At 39.0% G+C, this 19,663-nt stretch overlaps 2 protein-coding genes and 1 pseudogene across 2 annotated transcripts; all 3 read right to left on the bottom strand.

Moving 5' to 3' along the window:
• Positions 1-388: 388 nt before the first annotated feature.
• LOC142213349 (olfactory receptor 10A4-like) lies at positions 389-1,339 on the bottom strand. Its single transcript, XM_075281665.1, has one exon. It carries the CDS (start codon positions 1,337-1,339, stop codon positions 389-391), a length of 951 nt encoding a protein of 316 aa, XP_075137766.1.
• Positions 1,340-9,918: 8,579 nt separating this feature from the next.
• LOC142213348 (olfactory receptor 10A7-like) lies at positions 9,919-10,872 on the bottom strand. The gene has a single exon (XM_075281663.1). It carries the CDS (start codon positions 10,870-10,872, stop codon positions 9,919-9,921), a length of 954 nt encoding a protein of 317 aa, XP_075137764.1.
• A 6,247-nt stretch (positions 10,873-17,119) lies between these two features.
• On the bottom strand, positions 17,120-18,047 carry LOC142213347 (olfactory receptor 6E1-like; annotated as a pseudogene).
• Between the last annotated feature and the right edge of the window lie 1,616 nt (positions 18,048-19,663).

The raw sequence follows: 19,663 nt of genomic DNA, 5'->3' as shown, positions 1-19,663 counted from the left end.
AACCTCGAACATTTTACTGTTCGCTCATCTCTAATTATGTATAATAATGGTTTGCATTATGAAAAAGAAAAAATGCAGTAGAAAGTAATTAAACAAAATTTATTTTTTTAGGCTAAAACCCCACGTTGCAGAAACAGGTTTTTTTGTTGCAGATTTTGATGCGAGTTTTTGAGCGAGTCTTAGCCTACTAGGTATTTTACACGAATTGGCTGTGCCTTTGTTGAGGGTAAGACTTGACTGGGGATGAGAATTCTGAATTGGTGCAGCATCTCCTTCACTCTCAATTTTGGTCAGAGTCCCAGATATCAGATCTCAAAGATAATGAAGTTATGGTATATTCAATAATATGCCATGAGATGAGAACACTCTGTTAACGTTATTTTTCCATCTATGAACGTCTATAATGATCTGGCTGAATGTCACTAACCTTAATCGAACCAAGAACTCTTATTAGCTTTGATTTTCTTAGAGCTGCTTTCACATCCTTGTTTCTTAAGGTATAGATAAATGGATTTAGTAGTGGAGTAATGACAGTGTACATGAGGGCGAGGTATTTGTCGTGTTGACTGCCTTTGGGTTTAACATATACAACAATGGCGGAGCAGTAGAACAAGCTGGCTACCATGAGGTGAGATGAACAGGTAGAGAAGGCTTTCTGTTTCCCTATAGTGCTTTTAATTTTTGAGATGGTGGCAATAATGTGGATGTAAAATCCTAAAATTATCATGAATGGAACCACGATGGCAAATACAGCAAGTGAGCTAGAGACCAGGCTGCTTACCAAGGGGTCAGAACATGTTAGATGTTGCAAGGGAGCTAAATCACAGTAGAAATGGTTGACTTCATTGGGTCCACAAAACTCCAATTTAGCGGTAAATACTGTAGCTATGGCAGTTAGGACAAAGCCAATAACCCATGGGGAGACTGCAAGTTCCATACAAAGAGCATGGTTCATTATTCTGGAATAATGCAAAGGGTTGTTAATGGCTAAATCCCTATCAAAGGCCATGACCGCCAGAAGATAGCATTCTGTTACGCCCAAGGAATCAAATACATATAACTGAGCAAAGCATCCAATAAATGATATCTTCCGGTTAGCATCTATTAAAATAGCTAGAAGTTTAGGAATGATGATGGACACAAATATTATTTCCAGAAAAGCAAATTCACTAATGAAAAAATACATTGGTGTATGAAGCGATCGCTCGGATCTTACTAAGACAAGTATAGTACTGTTCCCCAATACACAGGATAGAAATGATAACAAAACAAAGAGAAAAAGTAAAATCTGCAGATTCTGTAAATTGGAAAAGGCCAGAAGTATAAATTCTGTTACCATCGTCTTATTGAATTCATGCATTTTGTAGAGAAAATCCCTATGTGAAAAATAACACATATATGTCAGATACTAGTAGGTTGCGTTCTATCAGAAAGTTACAAGTATTTGGTTATACATAGAGATGAGCGAGTAGTACTCGATCGAGTAGGCATTCGATTGAATACTACGGTATTCGAAATACTCGCACTCGATCGAGTACCACTCACTGTTCGAATGTAAAAGTTCGATACAGAACCAGCATTGATTGGCCGAATGCTATACAGTCGGCCAATCAACGCTGGTTCTTCTACCTTTAGAAGTCTTCTCCGTGCAGCTTCCCCGCAGCGTCTTCCGGTTCTTCATTCACTCTGCCAGGCATCTGCCTGGCAGAGTAAATTCAGAGCCGGAAGATTCCGCGGGGATGCTACAAGGAGAAGATTTCATGGAGGATCCAGCCCCACCCTCACTCGTGGACTTGGTAAGTACAATTTGATTGAACGTTGCCTACCCCTGAAATGAGCATTTTCCCCCATAGACTATAATAGGGTTCGATTTTTGATTCGAGTAGTCGAATATTGAGGGGCTACTCGAAACGAATATCGAACCTCGAACATTTTACTGTTCGCTCATCTCTAGTTATACACTACATTAATATAATTTTTTTTCAGCCTTTTTTTTAAATCAATATTGATAAATTATAAATATAAAAACTTTAAAAACATTACATTACAAAACCCTGTGCAATAAAAATAGCATGAAATAATCTTAAAAATATAAAAAAAAAACAGTTTCCAAAAACATGTAACATATTTTAACAAGTTGTTAAATTGGTTTATTATGAAAATTATGAAAGCATGTATAGTTATGTTTACTCTTAAAGGGGTTGTAAGTTGTTAAAGAGGTAGTCAGGCATATTTTTTTTTTTTCTATTTTAAATATGCCAGGAGAGGGGGAAAAAAAAAACAAAACACTCACCTGTTTCCGATGCTCTGGTATCCTTCTTTTGTGGCGACTTTTCATGAGTCACTTCCTGAGTTCTACTAGGTTTGTTGATTCGCTTCAAAGATCTTGTGACCGCTGAGGCCAATCGGCAGCCTCAGCAGGCCTCAGGAAGAGACCCGTGATGTCACAGGTAGAGACATTGAATTCCCTTCACTGAGGCCACTGATTGGTCTCTGTGGTCATGTGTGGCTAGGACTTCAGCTACATATCAACACTGGACTGTTAAGAGCGGACTGCCCTGAGAGGCACCAGAGGACTGTGAAAAGAAGAGTATGAATTTTTTACAATTTTTTTACTGCCCCCATTCAATTAAAAACTTAAACAGGTTTTCCATTTTTGCCCAGACAACCCTTTAACGTACACTTATCCTCTATCCACTGGGTAAGTGTCTGATCTCTAAGGGCAAAGTATGAAAAACCCAAACATAGAACGTGATACTGGATAGTACTGATGCCTTGTATAGCAGGACTAAGGAGTTTACTTTTATTTCCTACAATCATCACATCATAGTGATTCAGCAACTTTCTTAGTAGTCATTTTGACTTTTTGGACATCATTGATCAACTTCTAGTAAGTAGTTTGGCTTAAGCAAATACTATTTCTGGCAGCGTTCCCTCGAATTTTGGCCAGTTCCTTGTCGAATTGTTGTTTCTTGCCCTTCTCCAACACTACAGCTTGCTCCTCCTCCCATGTGAATGAGATGTAAAAAAAACAATTCTGCCATAGATATGTTATTTTAGGTTCCAACCGTGCAAATACCAACATCCATACCCAAATTTGCTGATCAATGTGTGGCTAAATCTGCATTTTCCAAGGCTACAAAAATAACACGAGAAAAAATTATTTACCTCTGATTTATTTTCCATTATTAAAAGGAGACAATTTTATTCAGCCCCTGAGAGTTCTCATTCTGTACAATGGGTGACATGAGAATAGATTAAATCAACCACTCTACAAGGATCCGGGCTTATATAATGTGTTGGGTTGCAAAGAGGTTCTTAGGGGAATATTTTCCTTTGAGACCTTGATAATTTGACATAAGGTTGTGTTCCTACAAGGATTTAGAAAAATTCAGCAAAACAAGGAGGTAATCTGGATAATGTTACTGACACTTTCCAGCAATAAAGACAATGAGCCTTGTGTTGTACTAGCAAAAGGTCCAACAGTAATAGCAGAAATAGTAGAATAACAGAAGTAACGCCTTGAGCTGTTTTCTTAAATAGGATCTTTCATGTCTTTGGGCACGTGCGGTTTTATACTGCCAGAAAGCTGACAGTGCACTGAATTCAGCACACTGTTGGCTTTCCCGTTATGTGCCCCAGGGCTGGAGATATTGGTGCCATTACTGATCTCTGCCCACTGTCAGAAGGGCATTCCTGACAGTGTAGCTGGGCTGTGAGGACCCCCCCCCCCCTCCCCGGACAGTACTCGTCCATAGCCCTGTCCTGTCAGAGGGGACGTTCCTGAAAGTCTAGCTGGGCTGGTGAGGAACGTCCTCTCTGACAGTATAGGGATATGGATGAGTACTGTCGAGGGGGGGCGTTCCTCACAGCCCAGTGTTATGGTCAGCAGGATTTATTAAAAAGAAAGGAAAAAAAAAACCCTACTGACTACTAACACCTAAGTGTGAATACTGTCTAACAGTTGAAGTCACTGCCAGCTAAATTAAATCAGCAAGTGTGCTCTGTTATCATTCACAGAGCCCTGTGCAGTCAGAGCAGCCGCACAAATAAACTAACTGGCTAGCCAGCACTGCTGGACTAGCCAGAGACCAACAAACCCTGTGTTCTTCTAGTTCCACCCAACCCCCCAAAGCAACTACAGCCAGCAACCTGTCAGTGTGAATACTGACTGACACAGCAAAGGCCTAATGAGCTTTCACACCACTCATACACACAAGGCAGCATGCTGCCCAACTACCAATGGCATTGCTGTCTCTGGGGAAATTACTAACTAGGGCCACTAAATATTTTACAGGCTGGAACCCAAACACCACACACATAAATTCAGGTTATCAGATTTGGTTTGCTCTTAGAGTGCCGGGCATCCAGACCAGCCCCCTTATATAGGCAAATAGCCCAGCTGCCCAATCCGAGCGTCCATTGGTCGACACACCAGTCCATCAAAGACTTGACCACACCCGGCTGTTGCAAGGCAGGTTAACCCTCTGCAACCCTGGACTGTACAGAAGAACAGGCAGCGACGCCCATCTCATGGGCACAGCTTCTGCACAATCCTAACACCCAGCTACACTTTCTGGAATGCCCTTCAGCCGGTGGGCAGACATCAGTGCCATTATAATGGCACCAATATCTCCAGCCCCAGCACACAAATTGGGAAACCTCTGCTGCATTCAGCACACTGTTGGCTTTCTACCAGTAAATAAAACCGCATGTGCCTGAGGACATAAAAGCTCCTCTTTAAAAGTTTCATTGACCTCGACCCATTGGAACTTTATGAACCACCAAAGGTTTTTTTAATGAAACATTGTATTTTCTTCCAGAAACTAGTATATGGCTGTCTATTTTTTCTGCCAGAATTTGTCATTTTTGCCACATTTGCACCCCCTATGGCACATTCCTGAAATGAAAGAGGCTTCAACAAAATAACTATAATTTATGTCAGAAACGGACATAAGTGATAGCTCAAATCCATGTCAGCTTCTAGTTCATAGGTTAAGAGATGATTTTAATGTATTAACCACTTCAGCACTGTACCACCTTCCTTGGTTAAGGACCATTTTTAGGTTCTTTGGTATATGTTAGTGTTGAGTGAATAGTATTTGTCGAATGCATCGCTCCCTATAGGAATGCGTGTTACCGGACGTCAAATATTCACTGCGCTTAACCCCTTGGTGTTCAGCCACTTGCACGCATTCCTATGGGAGCGAGGTATTTGACGAATAGTTTTGAATACTATTCGCTCAACACTAGTACAAGTACTTTTGATGGCTATAACTTGTATTTTGGTTTTGGTTTATTCAAATAATTTGTGTGGGTTTTTATTGTTGATGCAGAGAGTTTTCTTTTATGTTTTGCTTTATTTTTGCATTTTTTTCTGAATAGTTTTTCCTCTCTGTTAAAGTAATTTTTATATACTTGACATATAGTATCACCAGGGACCAGGGTAGGGCTAAAACCCATGATGTGGACATAGTATTTTTTTATGATTTTATTTTATTTTACCATTACACATTTTAACATTTATTTTGCTTTTGTGATTTCTACTGTGACTGATAAATTAACTCGAGTTACAGGATGATTGCAGTCTGCTAAGCTATACTGAAGGGCTGATCTCGACCCACCAGATCCTGTAGTTCCTTGCCCCAGTGCATCACATGACCATCAGGCCCAATGTAGAGTTCAGAAGAGAATTAAAATTGTGTTTCAACCCTTATGTAAAAAGAATATAACGATAAGTATTCATATAATATGGATCTGAAATATGGCGCTATGTTCATAAAGAATAACGATCTTAAAGGGGTTGTTCCATCTCAAGGATCCTATCTATACTGGTAGCTTATATAAATTGATGTAAATTTAAATTTTAAAAAAATATATTGCTTTAGAAATGTTGCTTTGTTTGCCTATTATGTGAAATTACTCTTCCCATTGTTTACACAGCATTGCAATAACCATGGACCTATAGAACAAGTGATCTGAAGTGTTGTGGGACTTCTCAGGCCCATTCAGCAAGAGAATGTGGGAGAGAATGTGGCGAGGGGGGAATACCGGAAGTGAAAAGAAGAGACTGCAGGCAGACTACCGAAACACATGACAAAACCCCCTTAATTCCCAGATAACGGACATAGCATCTCTAAGGAGCCTTACAGTTATTTATTTTATTCTATTATATCTTTATTTTATATAGCGCCATCATATCCCACAGAACTTTACAGATTGCATCTCATTGGCTGGACACATCATGAGATAGTGGTTACTAGAGTTTATTGGCTGATGAACTCAAGTAACTCCTTTTTGGTGCAGAGATGCCCGAGATGCATTATAGTGAACCAGAGTGCAGGGACCTTTTTTCTACTAAATAATGAACACCATTTCTCCATAGGCATAGTGGGCAGTGCAGAGGAAGGAGGGAATGCTTGTTAGGGACTCATGGAAATGCAAGAGGCTGCCAGATGTTCCAACACCATGTGGACATCACTCATCTGAAATTAATCCCAAAGATTTATATTCTATTGGAAACCAAAACTTGTAAGAAATTCGGGTATAATCAGATTAATTATGAACCTATCTCTCCTCATATCTCACGGACTGTACATTCAACATCTCCCACTCACATACCACCTACTCACCACACCCTCTCTCCGTAGGTGTCCCCAAGGATCTGTCCTAGGACCCCTCCTATTCTCCATCTACACCCTCGGCCTAGGCCAACTCCTAGAATCTCATGGTTTTCAATACCATTGTTATGCCGATGACACCCAAATATACCTCTCTGCACCAGACGTTACCTCTCTGTTGGCCAGATTTCCAGATTGTTTAGCAGCTGTAGCCTCCTTTCTCTCCTCCTGCTTTCTCAAACTCATCATGGAAAAAATGGAGTTCATCATCTTCGCCCCACCCCGTACGGCTTCTCTACCTGACCCATCTATCAAAGTTAACGGAACCACACTTACCCCTGTCCCACGGATCTGATGCCTTTGGATAACCCAGGACTCCAACCTATCCTTCAAGTCACAAGTTCAAACCCTCAACGCTTCCTGCTGCCTCAAACTCAAGAACATCCATCGAATTCGCTCCTTCCTCAACCAGCAAACACCCTCACCTCCCTCCAGTCCACATTAAACTGTGCTACTCGCCCCCCATTCTTCATCAGATGCTTCCCTCTGCCAATCCCTTCACTGACTACTCATTGCCCAGAGAATTGAGTTCAAGATACAAACGTTAACATACAAAGCCATCCACAACCTGTCCCCTCCATATAACTCCAACCTAAACTCCTGCTACCTGCCCACACGTAATCTCAGATCCTCCAATGACCTCCTACTCCGCTCTACTCCCATCCGCTCTTCACACGACCGTCTCCAAGATTTCTCCCATACATCCCCCATACTCTGGAACTCCTTACCAAGACACATAAGACTGACCTCACAATCACAGACTTCAAGAAGACCCTGAAGACTCACCTATTCAAGAAGGCCTACAACCCCAAACAACACTACTGTTACCATACCACCATCTGAACAGTCTCCACCCTAACCTATTGTCTCTATGTCTCTTCCCTCATAGCTTGTAAGCCCTTGTGGTTAGGGCCCTCTATCCCACTGTCCCAGTCAATCATTGTTAGCATTATATCTGTTTGTATACTTTGTGTAATGTATGTAACCCCCAAATGTAAAGCACCATGGAATTAAAGGTGAAATAATAATAATAATAATAATAATAATAATAATAATAATAATAATAATAATAATAATAATAATAATAATAATAATAATAATAATAATAATAATAATAATAATAATAATAATAATAATAATAATAATAATAATAATAATAATAATAATAATAATAATAATAATAATAATAATAATAATAATACCTCAATAACATACATTTTGTAACAATTTCAATAACGGATCTCAGTTTCGTCTGATAAAGGAGTGGAGATCCATTTTTGAATTGACATTTTTGAATGACAGTTACAAAAGCCTCTATTTATTTCTATGGAGATTGTGACAGCCACAAATCAGATGGTGATGACACCACTTTAGATATTCAAAAGAGCTTAAAGGGGTAGTCCCTCCATAAATTCATTAGAAGTGAATCAAACCAGGGAGGTAACTTGTGGGGGTGCAGATGGTGCAATCGCACCTGCGCCCAGGAGCTTTGGGGACCTATATGCACTAGCCTAACTTAATTGGTTCACAGTGCTCTCATCTATCACTGGGTCTATAGGTCACCCACACTACACAAAGGCTGATTAAACTTCTTTGATTACCTTTCCGAATCCCTCTGATTACTGGCAGTTTGCTCATTGTTAGAGATGAGCGAACAGTAAAATGTTCAATATTCGATATTTGTTTCGAAAAGCCCCTCAATATTCGACTACTTGAATCGAATATCAAATCTTATTATACTCTATGGGGGAAAAATGCTTGTTTCAGGGGTAGGCAACATTCGATCAAATTGAACTTACCAAGTCCACGGGTGAGGGTCGGGCTGGATTCTCCAAGAAGTCTTCTCCGTGCAGCGTTCCCGCGGCATCTTCTGGCTCTGAATTCACTCTGCCAGTCATCGGGCCTGGGCAGAGCCGTCTGCGCATGCCCGCACTACAAGAAAATGGCCGCTTACAGTCAAAGCGGCCATTTTCTTGTAGCGCGGGCATGTGCAGTCAGCTCTGCCCAGGCCCGATGCCTGGCAGAGTGAATTCAGGGCCAGAAGACGCCGCGGGGACGCTGCGCGGAGAAGACTTCTATAGGTAGGAGAAGAACCAGCGTTGATTGGCCAACTGTATAGCATTTGGCCAATCAACACTGGTTCTGCATCAAATTTTTCCATTCAAATAGCGAGTAGTATTCGATCGAGTACGAGTATTTCGAATACCGTAGTATTCAATCGAATACCTACTCGATCAAATACTACTCGCTCATCTCTACTCATTGTGAATGTTTAACCCCTGTCCTCTAGTGAACTGGAGTGAGAAAATGTATGACACTTAGCCTTCCACTGGAGGAAACTAACCTTTTCGTATCAAATGGAGCAACTGCTCTGAATATAGTGAAGAACAGATTCAAGGGGGGGAGGGGGGGTGTTTAATCATTAACTTTTTAGAGCTTTGTTCTTTTGTTTTTGTTTAATTTTGCTCTTGAATTTCAAACACATTTTACAAAATTTCTCCTTAAAAGCAAATTTTTATTAGATAGATTCAATATAAGTTATGATATAATTGATAACCTATTTGACCTGCGCAATAAATAACATATGTAATTTTCTAATATATGATGTTCAAAGATATTAAAAAAGCAAAAGGAAATTAATACATATATAGTGTGCTGTAAATTTTGTGCTCTAAAATATTCACCTTAAATAGTGCAGCTTTTTTAAACTTTATTTTTACAAATTTGATTAAAGACATCAATTTCTCCTGTTATAAATTCAATACATTACTTTGATATTCTAGCGAAACCAATGACAGACTTCAATTTACATCGCTGATATCTGGAGCCAATGTTTTCAGTTTGCAAATGGGTAATTTTTCAGTCTAAGATTGTTGTCATGAATCCCATGATCACAGACACGATATCACATTGTACTTTAACCCTTAGGAGAAGAAAATATTTTTCATTTTTGTGTTTTTGTTTTTCACTCCTTACATTCCAAAAACCATAACTTTCTGTCTGTGTAGTCCAATGAGGGCTTGTTTTTTGCGTGACAAGTTGTACTTCAAAAATGCTACTCAGTAGGTTACTGAACGCCATTGTCCAGGAATAGACTTATAAGAATGTTGAATTTGTGCTACATCACCTCTCTCGCTCTTGATGGGAGTCCCAAGGTCAGATCCTCACCAATTATGTGTGGCATATTGTTGATATACTCCATCACATAATAAAAGAATACCCCTTTAACTTGATTCTTTCACCTATGAAAATCGACAATGTTCTTCTTAATGTGGCTAATCCTAATTTTTGCAAGGACTGTTAGTAGCATTGATTTCCTTAGAGCTGCTTTCACATCCTTGTTTCTTAAGGTGTAGATAAATGGGTTTAGTAATGGAATGATGACAGTGTACATAAGAGCAAGATACTTGTCGTGTTGACTACCTTTGGGTCTAACATATACAACAATGGCCGAGCAGTAGAACAAACTGGCTACAATGAGGTGAGATGAGCAGGTAGAGAAGGCTTTCTGTTTGCCTACGGTGCTTTTAATTTTTGAGATGGTGGCAATGATGTGGATGTAAAATCCTAAAATGATCACGAATGGAACGACAGTGGCAAATATGGCTGTTGAACTAGTGACCAGATTGCTCACCAAAGGATCTGAACATGCAATATTTTGCAGAGGTGCTAAATCACAGAAGAAATGGTTGACTTCATTGGGTCCACAAAACTCCAGTTTAGCGGTAAATATGGTAGGTATAGCGGCTGTAACAAAGCCAATAACCCACGGGGCGGCTGCAAGTTCCATACAAAGAGAATTATTCATTATACTCGAATAATGTAAAGGTCTGTTAATGGCTAAATCCCGATCAAAGGCCATGACCGCCAGAAGATAACATTCTACGACTCCTAAAGAGTTAAATGCATATAACTGGGCAAAGCATCCAGTAAATGATATCTTCCGGTTAGCGTCTATTAAATTGGTTAGAAGTTTAGGAACAGTCACAGATATAAATATTATTTCCAGAAGAGCAAAGTTACTTATGAAAAAATACATTGGCGTATGAAGTGAACGCGCAGATCTTACAAGGATAAGTATGGTACTGTTCCCCAAAACACAAGACATAAACGCAAACACGACAACGATAAAAAGCGAAATCTGTAGATGTTGTAAATTGGAAAAGGCCAGAAGTATAAATTCCGTTACCATTGTCTTATTGAATGTATGGGTGTTGTAGAGAAACAATCCCTAGGTGAAAGAAAATACATATATTTATGTTAGTAGTAAGTAGAGATGAGCGAGTAGTATTCGATCGAGTAGGTATTCGATCGAATACTACAGTATTCGAAATACTCATGATTGAATACTACTCGCTATTCGAATGGAAAAATTTGATGCAGAACCAGCGTTGATTGGCCGAATGCTATACAGTCAGCCAATCAACGCTGGTTCTTCTCCTACCTTTAGAAGTCTTCTCCGCGCAGCATCCCTGCGGCGTCTTCTGGCTCTGAATTCACTCTGCCAGGCATCGGGCCTGGGCAGAGCCAACTACGCATGCCCGCACTACAAGAAAATGGCTGCTTTGACTGTAAACGGCCATTTTCTTGTAGTGCGGACAAGCGCAGTCGGCTCTGCCCAGGCCCGATGCCTGGCAGAGTGAATTCAGAGCCGGAAGACGCCGCGGGGACGCTGCACAGAGAAGACTTCTCAGAGAATCCAGCCCGACCCTCACTCGTGGACTTGGTAAGTTCTATTTGATCGAATTTTGCCTACCCCTGAAACGAGCATTTTCCCCCCATAGAGTATAATAGGATTCAATATTCGATTCCAGTAGTTGAATGTTGAGGGGCTACTCAAAACGAATATTGAATATCGAACATTTTACCGTTCGCTCTAGTAGTAAGTTGTCTTATATCATAAAGTAAGTATCAAAGTTTCATAGTATGTTAGACCATATTTGAAATGCTATTTTTGCCTTGTTTTCGTCACTTATGATTTTTCTTAAAACTAATAGAAATCGGTATATTTTTTAACAACTGATATTAGAAAAAAGTGTCTTGAAAATATCACAAAATTACAAAAATTTAAATTGTATAAAAAAAAAAAAATCAAGTAACACAATTTACCAAACTGGCAAATGTGTTAATTGTGCAAATTATAAAATCATGTAAAGCTATGCATATACTTCAACACAGTGCATTGTAAATGAATATGTCGCCATACTTTACTGACTAGTTTGCTTAAGGATTCCAATTTGTCTTGAAACCACGTCCACATAATATCATGACATGCTAAGAAACCCATAGAAAGTGTACAGTTAACCCTCCCTCACTCGGTGGTCACATATAGTATATCTAGTATATATATCACTCATTATGGAATAGTAGGGTTGAGCTGATCTTGAGATTTCAGGATCATTTTTAAAATCCGATTTTCTATCATTTTCCAGCTGATCCCAATCCTGATTACGATCGTGAAATTTGCTTGATCGCCGATTGGGATCCAATCTTTCCCGATCCCAATTGCTCAACCCTAGGAATAACTTTGAGACAACTGTCATGAAATCATTTTGTGTTTCGAAAATCATCTTAACTTGTGATATATAATATACAGACATGGCCAGCCAAGAGGACAGATACGGGAGAATACATGCAAATGACTAAACTAATGCTGTCTTAGTTTGGAAATATTGGGGGAGATTTACTAAGAAAAAGGCCCCAGAATTCTTCAGTAATTGTAAAAAAAAAAAACTATAATATTTCTAAAGTCACATTATCAAGTGGTCTAGACTCTTTTTAGGCACTTTTACCACTTGCTTAAAAGAGGTGATTCTTCATAGGAAAGTGATTTATCAGAAAGTGGACGTGGCCTAAGATGTGTCAAAAATGTGATAAAATTTTGGCAATTTTGTCTGGTATTAACTAAGCAAAGTAATAGAAAGCGTAAACTTAGACTAGGTGGTTTAATAATGCAACAGATTTATCATTCAGCCTCCGATGTAGCAATGCTGAGTGCACGGCCAGAACTGATACATCTCGACATAGGAACGCATTGACCAGCGTTGATTGGCCGAATGCCATACAGAGTACATCATTTGGCCAATCAACTCTGGTTCTTCTGGAGGAGGTGGAGTCTAAGATCAGTCCACAGCAGTCTCCATTCTGGTCCGATCTTAGACTCCGTCTCCTCACAGATGAGCCTCCGGCAGAACCAGCGTTGATTGGTCGAATGCTGTACTCTGTATGGTATTCGGCCAATCAACTCTGGTCAATTCATTCCTATGGGAAAAAGTCAGCTCCTGCATATCACAAGCTGACAGGGATCCTGACCAGATAGAGCCCCAAAGAGCTGGGTGAGTGACATTCCCACCTAAATAAAGGTAATCCCTAGCTAACCCTGCCTGTACATCTGTCCCTGTCTCACAGTCACATAGTTCACTGTCTCATATGAACCGGATATTAAATCCACTATTCGTATAAATTGGAGATCACCTGAATTAGCCAGCCAATTACTTTTTCCAATTTTTTTTTCAATGCCTCTGTTGTCGTAGTTCCTGTCCCACCTCCCCTGCACAGTTATCGGTGCAAAAAAAGCGCCAGGGAAGGTGGGAGGGGAATCAGATTTTTAGTGAGTTTGCCACTTGGTGTTTGACTCGAATCAAACATCTCAAACAGCCTGATATCCGATCAAACATGTACTCGATTGAACGCTGTTCGCTCATCTCTAGTGAATGTGCCCCGTTGTCGTGAGACCCAGGTTACAGAAATGACAATGTACACATGCTATAGTTACAGCTCTGTTCTGGGTGTGCATAAGATCAGTGCGATGCCCATTGCCCTTTTTTACAGCAATGCCAAAAAACCTTACTGAAAGTTTACCATCCGCCATCAAAAGGGTTACTAAAAACCTAATATTACTTTAGCCAATAATATAGCTGAAATGTAATAATGGAAACACAATTTCCATTAAGGAGTAAATAGTCTCAACTGACATTTAATCCAGATTGACAGGTGTGAATTGTGCATGACACAAAAAAATCCATAGTGAAATTTTGCCTAAATCTTCATGGTCCATGCTATAAATATAAATTAAGGAAAATTTATTTACCTCTGATTGATTTTCCATAGCTACATGGAGATCATGTTACTTGGAACATTATCTTCTTGTATCGTAGTCCTGAGAACAGCTGAAATCCACTACAGTAAGAATCTTCGCTTTTTATAATGTGCTGAATTGGAAAGAGATTCTTACGAACTAATGCCAGGAGGAAATAATTCCTCAGAGATTTGACAACTTGAACTAAAAATTTTCATACAAGAAAAAATTCAGAAAAATACTTAGCTAATCTTAAAGATATTGAAACTTTTTTTGCTGTAAATCGATTGTTTTGGAATTAAAAAAAGCAAAAATATTGAAATTAACATGTTGAGCGTAAAGTCTTGAAGGACGAAATGGAATTTGATATTGTTTTTGCTCCCTTTAAGGTTCTCCAACTTTATTCATATTTCCCTCTCCACCTTCCAAAATTCATAACTTTTTAATCTGTATGTAAACATATAGGGGAGTATGTTTATTTTATTTTTTGGGGGGTTATATATAATGTTTTTATCAACTCTTATGAACACTATGGGGGGGGGGCTGTGTCTGACTTTCATTTGTTCATTTTCATAGAATTTTTATTTATTACTAGAGATGAGCGAGTAGTTAAATACTCGAGATTCGATATTTGTTTCGAGTAGCCCCTCAATATTCGACTACTCGAATCGAATATCGAATCCTATCATACTCTATGGGGGGAAAATGCTCGTTTCAGGGGTAGGCAACATTCGATCAAACTGAACTTACCAAGTCCACGAGTGAGGGTCGGGCTGGATTCTCCGAGAAGTCTTCTCGGAGAATTCACTCTGCCAGGCCCTGGGCCTGGGCAGAGCCAACTGCGCATGTCCGCACTACAAGAAAATGGCCGCTTACAGTCAAAGCGGCCGTTTTCTTGTAGCGCGGGCATGCGCAGTCGGCTCTGCCCAGGCCCGATGCCTGGCAGAGTGAATGAAGAGCCGGAAGACGCCACAGGGATGCAGCGCGGAGAAGACTTCTACAAGTAGGAGAAAAACCAGTGTTGATTGGCCGACTGTATAGCATTCAGCCAATCAACGCTGATTCTGAATCGAATTTTTCCATTTGAATAGCCAGTGGTACTCGATCGAGTACGAGTATTTCGAATACCGTAGTATTTGATCGAATATCTACTCGATCGAATACTACTCGCTCATCTCTATTTATTACTTATGTCAGATTCAAGTTATTTCTGTGACCATTGTGGGTTTTTCTTTCATTAAATGAAGGGTACTAACAATTTTGTCCACATGTGTGTATATATATATTTGAGTGGTTTTGGAGGAGGTTTGGCATTTAAGTGATTTTTTTTTTTCTTTCACCCATTTTGTATCTCTCATTTTACATATATTGCTATTGCAATGGTGTTTGTTTCAATAATGCTTTTGTTTTTTAGGAATATTTTCATGTGGGTTTCTCCATAACTTTTTGTTGGTAAAATTTTTTTGAGGAAGACTTTTTGGTTGCATATTATGCCTTTAAGGAAACGGTTTAAAAACAAGGTGCAAGTTTTTTTTTTTCTTAAAAAAAAACAAAAATGGTTTGGTGTAACAGGATTCCAAAATGTTACACAGCAGATACCTGAATCCGTCTTCATAGACCAGTGATTCCCAAAGGGGTCCACGGGAGACTCGACAGGAGTCTACGTTGGTGTAATCTTCACATTTTTTGATGAGTTTTGGGAATATGGTAGAAATGTGGTAGCAGGGGGTCCACTGAAACCAATAAAATTTTATAAGTGCTCTACGAGAAAAAAAGTTTGGGAACCTCTGTTCTAGACAGATAAGCCAATGGGTGTCCACTCACAACAACTGACAGTTTGTGATCCGTTGGTGTTCATTTTTTTTTTTTTTTTTTTTTTTTTAAAATGTAGATTCTGAGCCCCACATAGAGCTCACAATGTACATTTTTCCCTATCAGTATGTCTTTTTTTTGGAATATGGGATGGAAATCCATGCAAACACGGGGAGAACATACAAACTCCTTGCAGATGGTTTTATGCCCTTGGCGGGATTTGAACACCAGGACTCCAGCGCTGCAAGGCTGCAGTGCTAACCACTGAGCCACCGTGTGGCCCCTCGTGTTGGTGTTCATTTTTGACCAATATATTTTTTCTCCCTTCTTTATCGGAACATGAAAGGGAAAACGGATTGCAAAACGGACACAAACTGATTACTATCCTTTTATAATCCATTTGTAATCTGCTCTCCATGGACTTCAATGTTAAAGAAATTGTATTGGTTATTGTATGTCTGGAATCCTTATTTTTTGAACGGAGAACAAGTCTTGCAAGTCCAACTTTTTTAACCACCCAAAATTGCAGATAGCAGATGGAAATGCTCCAAACGCACACCAGCGGATGGTCTTTACAACCCACTTTGCAAACCCACAATTGACTTTGCACAGAGAGCTAAACACAGATGAGAACCCAGCCTTAGTAAGCTCGATATGTTCTACAGCTTGGTGCGGGCATTTATTGTGATGTTGATATTCATTGTGATACCTTCCAGTGTAGATTACATAGTGTTCCACGTGGAAAACGAAACCCATTGAAGTAAATGGAAGTCTTTTTTATCAGCGCTGATTTTTACACAAGTTATCATGCCAGAATCAGCGCCGTGTTACTCCACGTGAATGCCCCCTAACAACTGCCGAGAAACATATATAGACGAAGCATAAGCAACTCATGGCAATCTTACACTACACATGATGGGACATGTTAAAGAGAAAAATAGGAGGAATAGCACAGATATACACTGTATATGACATTTTGAAGTCACTTGTTGCCACATATAGAGGGGTTGAAAATACATCTTTTATTAGAACAACTTTGATGATTGATATTACGGTCTTGAGATTGGTCTTTTTTTTGTGGTTATTTTTTTTTTTCCTTGATGGCGCCTGTGGTCTTGAGAAATTAATAATAATAATAATAATAATAATAATAATAATAATAATAATAATAATAATAATAATAATAATAATAATAATTATTATTATTATTATTATTATTATTATTTATTATTTATATATTTTAGGGGGCATCAGACCTATTTCACTTAAAAGCAATGGAAGAAAAAATTTACATAAAGATTGAAAAATGTATGCCTTCTCCTATGGAAGAGTTTGTAAGACCTAACTAGTGCCCCAAAGATGAGTAAACACTTATGTCTAATCGAATTGAATATTACAACATCTTTTTGATAGGTAAAATTTATCTGACTGCACAGTTACGATAAGAATTTCTTTTTTCCAACAGAAAAGATGATGGGAAACAATTCGCAGGAATCCTCTCGAGGACCGTTAAGACAAATCTTGGACTTTTCTTTAACCAAATTAAGGCTTACATTTGTCTAATCTTGATCCCTGCAAATGTCTTAACTAAAGCCATCTTCACATCCTTGTTTCTTAATGTATAAATAAAAGGGTTTAACAATGGTGTGACAACTTTATAAATTAGGGCAAAAAATTTATCGTAATTGCTGCCATTTGGACTAACAGACAATGATTCCTGTACTGAAGAAGAGACTGGATACAATGAGGTGAGAAGAGCAGGTGGAGAAGGCTTTACGTTTACCCTCTACGCTCTTAATCTTTAACACTGTGGCTATAATACGAGTGTAGAATCCGTTTATTATTATGAAGGGGAGAAGAACCACAAAGGTGGCGACTATGCTTGTCACAAGCTTACTGATGTAGGGATCAGAACATGCCAAATTCTGTAATGGAGCCAAGTCACAAAAGAAATGGTCAATCACATTGGGGCCACAGAACTTCAAAGATACAGTGAAGATAGTGGGTATGAAAGCAGCGACCAAACCAACAACCCATGGAAATACATCAAGCCTGGTACACCATTGACTCATTATAACCACATAGTGCAATGGGTTTGTGATGGCGAGATATCTATCAAAAACCATAACAGTAAGAAGGTAACATTCTACTATACCCGTGGTATCGGCACAATATAACTGAATGAAGCAGCCCACAAAACTGATCCTATTTCTACCAGCAATAAGAATATCTAAAAGTTTGGGAACGATAATAGAAACAAATAATATTTCCAGAATGGCAAATGTGCTTATAAAATAATACATCGGGGAGTGAAGATTGACATCAAAGTGAATAAGCAAAAATATAACAAAATTCCCAACAATACACGTAATATAAATGAGCAAACAGGTGATAAAAAGCAAAATCTGAAATTGAAGAAAATCTTCAAATGCTAATAAAATAAATTCTGTGACAACGGTTCCGTTATCAGCCTCCATTTTTATGGGATGATAGGGGGAGTGAATACATGTGACACGTAACAACATGTATTGCTTCCTATAACCTGAAATAAAATACAAATAAAATACATAGAAGGTTACGAAATAGATTATAAAATATATAATAAACACATGTATCCAAAATTGATTCAAAAAGAAAGGAGGTGATAGATAGAATTCTCAAATATATTCCAATTTTATTTTGCAGGTACCTCTTCAAAATGTGAAGAATAAATGGTTAATTGTACGATAATGCGGTATATACGTTGTCTGTAGTTCATTATCAACACTAAGGGATTAGTCCTCTCGGACTCTTTATAGCCCCTTGACTGTAGTCCCTAAACTATTTCCCAGTAGATCTTATTAAAATTTTATTTTTTTCAGTATCAATTTACTAAATGCAAAAAAACAAAAAAAATAAATAAATTGAAGTTTTGCTCAGCACCTGCATACATGTAATAAATACAAGAGTGAACATGTAACATAATTACCGAGTCATGGTGACACCTTCTGCCGAAGTAATGACGTACAATCCCAGCAACCATTCTGAGATGCAGTTACGGGAAGTGGTGTTTACAAGATGTCATATGCAGGGCCGTTTTAATGTATTGGGGGAACCCTGTGCAAACGTTTTGAAATTGGGCCCCCCAATACCTCCCCATAACTTAATTTCCCCTTTACCCCTCAATCACCAATGTTACATTAAATAAATAAAATATTAATACTCACCGAACCACAGTACAGGCTCTGGCTGTAATGTGTGCAGCTCGGTGCTCATTGCACTTCCCTGCCACAGACATTATCAGCCGAATGCTGAATAATGGAACACAAACCTAATTGCTGAATTCAGGGCCAAAACAGGGCCAAAAACTCTGCCGGAGTAAGGCTCAACTCATTTTAATGGCCTAAATCTCTGCTTGTACAAGGCTCAACTGACTTCAAGGGCCTAATACTCTGCTGGTACAAGGCTCAACTCACCCAAAGGGCCTAAAACTCTGCTGGTGCAAGATTCAACTCACTTTTTTGATGATACAAGCACTATATGACCACTCCACCAAGGCTCAACTCACTTTAAGGGCCTAAAACTCTGCCGGTGCAAGGCTCAACTCACTTTCAGGGCCTATTACTCTTCTGGTACAAGGCTCTACGGACTTCAAGGGCCTAATATTCTGCTTGAACAAGGCTCAACTCACCCCAAGGGCCTAAAGTTAAGTTTGGGAGGACTCACCCCAAGGGCCTGAAAAGTAAATTTTTGTATGGCTCAGCTTAAGGGCCTCTAACTTAATTTGGAAGGGCTCATGTGAAGGGCCAGAAAAGTAATTTTTGGAGGTATTACCACATCCCACACGCATAAACAATGACAGTTAAGGATAGGGACTGTTGGATTTCCCATTGGCTATGCCATCTGTGGTTGTCATGGGCAACATGATTTAAAGGGGTGCATGCTAATGTTTCTTTAGCTTAAAATTTGTGTTTCTGTCCATACTAATGTTGAAGAAAGAAGGTTTCCAAGTATTTTTCCACTTTCATAGAGGTTCTATTGAATTTGGAAAGAATCTAGTTCAGTGGTTCTTAAACTTGTTTGAGGTACCAAACCCACCAGTTTCATATGCACA

Source organism: Leptodactylus fuscus, chromosome 7, assembly GCF_031893055.1.
Source record: "Leptodactylus fuscus isolate aLepFus1 chromosome 7, aLepFus1.hap2, whole genome shotgun sequence".
Taxonomy (NCBI): Eukaryota; Metazoa; Chordata; class Amphibia; order Anura; family Leptodactylidae; genus Leptodactylus; species Leptodactylus fuscus.
This window is presented reverse-complemented; position numbering and strand designations above follow the sequence as displayed.